Source organism: Myotis davidii, unplaced genomic scaffold, assembly GCF_000327345.1.
Source record: "Myotis davidii unplaced genomic scaffold, ASM32734v1 scaffold967, whole genome shotgun sequence".
In the NCBI taxonomy this organism is placed as follows: domain Eukaryota; kingdom Metazoa; phylum Chordata; class Mammalia; order Chiroptera; family Vespertilionidae; genus Myotis; species Myotis davidii.
The window spans coordinates 2,373,266-2,381,921 of NW_006383014.1; the positions used below are offsets into that span (position 1 = coordinate 2,373,266).

Genomic DNA, 8,656 nt, shown 5'->3' on the forward strand with positions numbered 1-8,656 from the left:
TCTTTTCAATCCGTCAGGAAATGTTTTAAAATAAAAAGCAAAGTCAAATCCAAAATCAATTTTGAGTAGCCATTGTGTGCTCTTATTTTCCTTCATTTCCTGTTTGTGTTTACACATATGCATTTGATCTTATCTGGGCGATATGTTACATATTGAGGAATTCACAAATCATTCATGGAATTTAGTCAGAACAGTGTTAAAAATGTGACCAGTGCCAAGAGTAATGAGTTGATTAACAGAATATTCAGGAAACATAATATAAAAGAGAAAGAGAGAAAACAAAAAAAGGTAGGTTATCCTTTTTGTTTGGTTGTTTGCCTTGCTGTGGCTGTGTAGTTACAGGGGACAAGTATTTTTCTAGAGTGACATTCAACAGAAGAAAGAACATCTTTCAATTATGTCAGCAATCTTTTTTTCATAATCCTACTCATCCCTTGGCTTTGTTTATACGCATATGTGCTTGCGTTTTCTCTTTGGAACAAATTAAGCTTAGTAAGCAAGGGAAAGGAGGAAGGGAGTAACACTGCCTGTGCAGGGGCAGAGAGAGCGCAACAGAGTAGGTGATGCTTGGGTTGGATTCTAACAGATGATGCCTCCAGTTGGATAAAAATGGGAAGAGATAATCAAGGCAGAAGGACTAGGGATTGTATTGGCACAAAAAGTCACAAACTCGCCCTGGCTGGTTTGGCTCAGCAGATAGAGCATCGGTCTGCGGACTCAAGGGTCCCAGGTTCGATTCCGGTCAAGGGCATGTACCTTGGTTGTGGGCACATCCCCAGTGGGGGGTGTGCAGGAGGCAGCTGATCAATGTTCCTCTCTCATCGGTGTTTCTAACTCTCTATCCCTCTCCCTTCCTCTCTGTAAAAAACCAATAAAATATATTAAAAAAAAAGAGAAAGAACACAAACTTAAAAAAAAAAAAGTGTGGTCAATCATTCCTAACAATTACTCACTTTCAGATGAATATTTGCGTAGAATTAGTAGTGTTGGTGATATAAAATAGAAAAAGCCAACAAAAGATAGAGAAAAGGCCTGACATTTGTAAAGGGTGACTTTTTTTCAGTCCTGATATAAACAAATGTTGAATTATTCATTTCTTTTGACTGGAGGCCAAAATAGTAAACTGGAGATAATTTTTTCAGTAACTTAAAGCTATGAGGTCACATTTCAGTCAAAAGGTAATATTGCATCTTCTCTTCCAAATTCTTCCTGTCCTGCTTAAAGTCACTCCTCTATGAAGGTCGTTGTGATGAATACTTAGGCTGAGGAAGTTGACGGAGGGGGAGGGAGGTTTGAGTGGGACAGTGGTGGGCAGATCATCAAATCATAGCCTGTGTCCTGCCCGGATCCCAGCCCTGAGCTCCAGACCCCAGCACCCAACCACCTACCAAACCCTTGACTTTACAGCCTCAGAGCACTTCAAGCACACCACACCAGTACTGATGCCACCACCTGCACTTTCTCCCGTGTTCTTCAGCTCCCCCAATAAGACACCCGAAACCTGGACATCATCCCTGATTCCGTCTCCCCTCATGCCTCAACCATCGTCACCACGACCAGCACCATTTTCCTGAATGTGAACTAACAGGAGCCAATTACTGAGCAAAATGCTTTGTATTTTCTCATTTGATCTTCATAAAACCCCTATGAAATAGGCCTCTTATCTGCATTTTACCAAAAAAAGAAACTACTGCTCAGAAAAGTTAGGTACGTTTCTCAAAAGCACAGTTTTTTGAGACCTGGTAGCAGTCAGGTCTCTCTGTCTATGAAGCCCACAGGCCCACCACTGCCCGAGGCATCCCTCTCCATCTTTTCTCTTTAGTACCTTCATTCCTTTTCCTTCTCTCTGTTCCCACCACTACTACTTAAGATAAAACCTAATTTCTCATCAGTTTTATTGGAACAACCTCTAGCCCTGAGCCTCAAATGGCTCTTCTCTAAATTGCCACTCAAGAACACATTCTGAAACGGGCCCCAGAACCTCAAATGCCTACAGGTCCCAGGCATTTGCCCTGAAGAAGCAGCAAGCTGCATGATCAGATGAAATACATGCTCCTTCCCGACAGGGCAGCTGATAAGCGACCGACTGCAGCCTAACTCCTCGCTGCAATGCAGCTACTGGTTTTTCAAAAAGCCTGATATCTGCCCTGGCAACTATTTTTTAAAAAATGTTAAAATACTCTAAGTGAAACCAAATCCAACTATATGTCAGATCTGACCCAGCAGCACCAGCTTAAGACCTCTGAAATATAAATTTGATTATGTGCTGTCCCTGTTTAAAATCTTTACAATGCCCCTCGACAACTCTGGCACAAAAGCCAGTCTAATTAGATGACATCAAAGGCCTCCCCTGAGCCCGCCCATCCTTACTTATTCCACAGCATCTCTCATCAGATTCCCTTCAAACACACCACCCAGTGCTGGACTAGAGTTCTTACATTTCCTGGAACGTGCCCCTTGCCCTGTGGCTTCTGAAGTTTTAATGCATTTTTCTGTCTGGCCAGGGTGCCCTCCACTTGACAGATCCCTCAGGACTTAGCTGGGCCACTAGTCCTTCACTCCTGGTCTGAATACACCCCGAGACATGCTCTTGCAGTATCCTATCTCAAAACACATCTGTATCAAAACACAACTCTCATCAATATTGTCCTCCTCTGTGGTCCTTCAACACTGACCATAATGACATGAATGCCCAGAGCTTCCTCTAACTGATGTGGTATCTGCAGTGGTTGACCCAGGGTCAGGCAGATGCTAGCGCTCGATATGTGTTGAATAAATAAATCAACTGAATAGCACTGAGTGTATGAAATCGTCCTTGATCCTCTCCAGTTGGAAGTGATTCTTCCTCCTCTGCACAACCTCAACTCTTCATCCCTAACTCTTTCCTACCTTAGAATACTGGAAGGAATGGGACAGCCTCTTACCACTCAGCTCCTTGCAAGCAAGAGTCCACGTCTTACCAGTCTTCGCAACTCTCCCAGCAACCACCTTCACTCCTTGCCCCTAGTGAGCTCTCCAATGTTTGTCAAATCAATCACAGTAACTCTAAGTGCAATTTCAGTTTGCGAAGTAAGTGTGCATCAAATAAATCATAGCATCTGTAGTGGTAGCTCTACAGTTAAATTCTAGTTCCTTCGGTTCCTTTTCTTTGGGTTAGGTAACCAAAACCATACTCCAGTCCGAGGTTTGCAAATTGTCTCCTTTTCACTTCTCTTTGAGTTACACACACACACACACACACACACACACACACACACACACATATTCATTTGCAAAAAGCAATATGAACTTCATTAGAGAAGTGATTATTTTCAAAAGATGGGCAGGGTAAACAAAATGTATTTAAAAACATGCAATACTATGGATACTACAATGGACCCTAATAAACACAGTTCAAAATTCATTTGTTCTATGTATCATCACACACTAATAGTAGCAAGCATTTATCAAGCCAGCAACAATCCTGCAAAATAGGTTTAGAGAGTAGAAATTGTGGCTCAGAAAAGTTAAATAAAATATCTAATATCTCATGGTCTTCAAGTGACAGGAACAGGTCCTGTACCCAGATCTGTTGGTGACAAAGCCCACTTTCTACTCTCTCTATGGCACTGCCTCCCTAACTCAGTCATAGCTCAGCTAGTTAATTCTGGAACTGTGAGTAACTATAAGACACAGACACTTGAACTTTTTTAAGTCTCTCTGAAGAAATTCCTTAACTTTTATTTCTAGCATTACCAATTTTGTTCCCAAATGTTGTTATCAAAATCCTCTCTTTCATCTATCCGGTGAAAGTATGTTGTCTTCTTGGCACCAATTTAATTAAATAGAATTTTACATATTTCACCAAAATTTTCCACTGAAGTGTCAGTAGGGTGATCTGTTCAGTGGCATTATTCACTTCCAAAAATACTTTAAACAAGGAACACTTTATGTACCAAAAAGAATAGCATGAATAGTTGTAGGCGCTACTATAACATCTTATATCTTTTATACAAAAAAATATTTCTTACCTGAATTTTTCCATGAAGAATTAATATGAATACAATTCCCTCAGGTTAATGATAGGCTGGTGTTAGTAATTTCATTTGGTGAACTTTGTGGGTTTTTTAAAATTTGCTTCTTTAAGTATTAAAAATATAAACTGTCCCTTTAGGTTAGAATGGAGGTCAATTTATTAGATTCACAAAATAAGAAAAAGAAATTACAAACTGAAAGGGAAAAGTTTAATGTAATAACTGAAATAGAGTTAACTTAGTATAATTATGAACAGAATAAACACATCTCTAAGGAACATAGTTCTCCCCACAAAAGCAACTCAAAAAACCACAACTAATGTTAAGTTTTATTGATTAATTTTGTGAAGTTATTATTTAGAAGTTATGCCTTTTAAGACATATATTAGCCAAAATTATTGCAAGAAATATGTTCATCTAACCTTTGAGCTGGCACCTTATCCTGGCTATTCTCTGCCTTAAGACGTAGAAAGCTGCAAAACAAATGTCCAAAAAAAGAAATTCCAGATCTTTTCTCTGTAAGGAGGCGGAACTTGGGTATTTATCAACTTGTTACATTCCCGGAGACTTACACATATTCAACTTTCAGTGCTTTTCTGAAACAAAAAAAAATCTAGGACATGTTTAAAATAGTAATATTTTAGTCACCATTTTGTCATTAGAAAACATTTTGTAACAAAAATATTAACTAATAACTGAAGTTGTGCTATTCTTTCATAGTCCAAATTCTAAGTTAAAATATTCAGACCTTTTGTGACACTGTACCTTCCAATCCAATTTTTCACTTTTCAGAATATTAATTTTTGGTTCCAAGAGACAGTATCCTTTTATTTAAATGTGTGTTGGACAAAGTATCTGAAAAAAATTAAAACCTTTGATCAATTAGTAACCAAGGCTGGTAGATTTTAAATCGGATATATCTTTACTTACCTGCTTTCTTAGATACTGTGTGTTCCCTTTTCTCTTCAAATTTGGGGAAGAAATATTAAGGGTTTTTTTTCTTTCCTTCCACAGCATTTTCTTCTTGCATGGCTGCTTTGGTTGTCCATAGCAACAAGAATTACCCTGAAAGCTCAGCCATTTCACTTAAAGGATACATAAATAACTCAGTTTAATGAAAGTAAATGGAAGAAACTTGAAACACAACTAATAATGGTCAGGATTTGACCAGCCTAGAGACCCTAGAGGTAAGGGAAGAGATTATTTTATTACCTCTCTTTTGCATTAACATCTTACCTCCTTAAAGCATAAAACACTCACTTTAATTTTCAATTTGTATATTTATTTGTAGAATTTAAAATTAGATGAATAGAGCCTTCTTTTGGGCACCAGCAAAAGAAAACAATTCTATGTTCAATTTGAATTAATGTTGTAGTAATTTTATCAGGGCAGTATTATTGCTCTATATTTTTAAAGGCACATATTAGATTTCCTTGTTAGAGATTTTTTATGTTGGTTAGGTTCATAAGAAATCAGTGGGGATTTTTTACTGTTGTTAACTTCAAAAGAATTCACCATACCTTGATGTTGATACATTTCTTAAAATAGATAATGAAACATATCAGGTACAATCTAAACAAAAATCTGAAAACAAATCAAAGCATAAACTAAAAATTAGATTGCAGATCACATATTAAGAACAATTGTTTATAACAATGGTTATATATGAGAAGGGAAAAATATAAAAGGATACCGTTTCTTTAATACTTTTTAATTGCCAATTTTGAATCTAATTCTCAAGAAAAATATATTAAATGATTTTAAACAAAGGTTTAAACAATAAAGAATAGCAAACATCATTATTTCCTAACAAGCAGCCAAACAGTTCTGTATAATTTATTTTCATTTTAGAATATCGTTAAGTTGGGTCACATTTTTCCTACTTAACAGAAGTCAGCCTTGACAGAGATTTTGTGAATTTTATAATATTGATATATATACATCCACTAATAAGGCTTTTAGCATGAAACTTTAGCAAATGCCCCATATTTTAACACTTGCATTTTTAAACTATACAAAACTGCATTTTAAAGAAATGTTAAACCTGGAAGAGATTATTTCCAGGAAGTTTCTGGAATCTATTTTCTTTTGACACATAAGGAAATTTTCATAGGCAACCACCACCATAATCTTTGTGAAAGTTGCCAAAAATAAATGCACTACATGTATTTTTTTGCATGTGGTATAAACACCACCGTGAGAAGCACTAAAATAGGATTCATTAGTAGCACCTAATATAGATGATCCTGTCTCATTTCCTCCTAATAATCTGTGTTCTTTACAGCCAGTGTAAAACAGCCACAGCAGTAAATACAGGCAATGTTACCAGCGAGTCCCCTCAGTTCTCTCCTGCCACTTGCCCGAGAACCGCTGCTTAGATACCTCTGAGGCTTCTCGGCGATGCTATGCACTTCACTGAGGGCCCTCAAGGATGTTAGGCATAGTTAAAAACAATAAGCACTCTGGTGACTTTATGAAATTGTGACTAATATAAGCCAGAGAAGCTAAATTATTCAGGGATTACTCCCTGCGTGCTAAACACAGGTTTATAGACTTGGAGGCAATCCTGGGCTGTGGACGGTGTTAAAGAAAATGAGGGATAAGAAACCCTAAGGAACTGAGCCTACTTATGATCCAAATGTATGTCTATCATCTGGTATATAGTTTAACTTGCTGTAAAGGATTATAAAATGCCCAAATGTTAGGCCAATCATAATCATTGGCAAATAAATAATAAAATGCTTCAGGCTAAGATAACGGATGCAGTTTCCACGTGACTCAGACAGGACTCGCACGGCCTCTTGAGCACATAGAGCATAGCCTGACACATGTACCTCCTTCTAGGTGACAAATGCGAGGTACATGCATGGAAGGGAAAGGTCCCTCCTGACACTGTACATCTACTTCTCAACCCTAGTCTTTAGCTAGAAAGTAACTTTAAAAATTCCCCATGCCCAACTTTAAACGTCACGCCATATTTCTCATCGTCAAAAAAAGTTACTGTTAACTAGACCACCAATTTACACCATACACAAGAATAAACATGAAATAGATAAAAAATGTAAATGTAAGTCACAAAACCATAAAAATCCTAGAAGAAAACATAGACAGTAAAATCTCAGATATCTGGTGTAGAATTTTTTTGCCAATATATTTCCTAGGGCAAAGGAAAAAAATAAACAAATGGAGCACATCAAGGTAAAAAGCTTCTGCACAGCAAAAGAAACCATCAATAAAATGAAAAGGGAACCTACTATATGGGAGAACGTATTTGCCGATGTTACAACTGATAGAGGGTTAATCTCCAAGCTATACAAAGAACTTATACAACTCAACACCAGGAAGACAGACAATCCAATTAAAAAATGGGCAAAGGACCTAGATAGACACTTCTCTAAAGAGGATATATACATGGCCAATAAACATATGAAAAAATGTTCAATGTCACTAATTTTCAGAGAAATGCAATTTAAAACTATAATGAAGTATTAACTAACACTTGCCAGAGTGGCTATCATCAATAAGTCAACAAACAGCAAGTGTTGAAGAGAATATGGAGAATAGGGAACCCTAGTCCACTGTTGGTGAGAATGCTGACTGATACAACCTTTTTGGATGAAACCCAAAACAGTATGGGGTGTCCTCCAAAAATTAAAAATGGAACTGCCTTGACTGGCTAGTGTGTCTCCGTGGTTGAGTGGAGATCTATGAATCAGGAGGTCACAGTTCGATTCCCGATCAGGGCACATGCCTGGGTTGCAGGCTCCATGCCCAATAGAAGGCATGCAGGAGGCAGCTGATCAATGATTCTCATTATTAATGTTTCTATCTCTCTCTCCCTCTCTATTCCCCTCTGAAATCAATAAAATATACCTATTTTAAAAAGAAAACAAGTTTTTAAAAAATGGAACTCCCTTTTGACTCAGTGATCCCACTTCTGGAAATATATTCTAAGAATTCTGAAACCCTAATCAGAAAGAATATATGCACCCACATGATCATAGCAGCATTATTTACAACCAGAGGCCTGGTGCATGACATTCATGCACCTGGGGGCAGGGGAGTTCCTCAGCTGGCCTGCACCCTTTCACGGTCCAGGAGCCCTTGGGGGATGTCCTACTGACGGCTTAGACCCGCTCCCGACAGAACGGGCCTAGCCTGGCAGTTGGACATCCTTAGCACTGCCACAGAGGCGGGAGATGCTCCTGCCACCACTGCTGCACTCACCAGCCTTCAGCCTGGCCTCTGGCTGAGCAGTGCTCTCCCTGTGGGAGCACACTGACCACCAGGGGCAGCTCTTGCATTGAGTGTCTGCCCCCTAGTGATCAGTGCGGGTCATAGCAACCAATCATTCTACTGATCAGTCGATTTGCATATTACCCTTTTATTATATAGGACTAGAGGCCCGGAGCACAAAAATTTGTGCACTCGGGCGGAAGGGGGGGGTTCCTCAGCCCGGCCTGTGCCCTCTCACAGTCTGGGACCCCTCGGGAAATAACGTCCTGCTGGCTTAGGCCTGCTCCCGAGTAGCAGAGGGCAGGCCCAATCCCTAGGTGCAGCCCCTGGTTGGGCTCAGAGCAGGGCTGATTGGGGAGTTGGGGTGCCACCCCCTGTCATGCACAGAGCAGGGCAGATTGGGAGGT

At 39.1% G+C, this 8,656-nt stretch overlaps 1 protein-coding gene across 1 annotated transcript in view; it reads right to left on the reverse strand.

The window, feature by feature from the left end:
• The window catches only part of NPNT (nephronectin), a gene marked incomplete at its 5' end in the record, with an annotated part of 85,304 nt that overhangs the window by 57,041 nt on the left and 19,607 nt on the right, over positions 1-8,656 (reverse strand). The window contains one exon of the mRNA XM_006778908.2: positions 4,436-4,486. Within this exon, the coding sequence (XP_006778971.1) occupies positions 4,436-4,486 (51 nt within the window). The remainder of the gene's footprint in view (positions 1-4,435; positions 4,487-8,656) is intronic.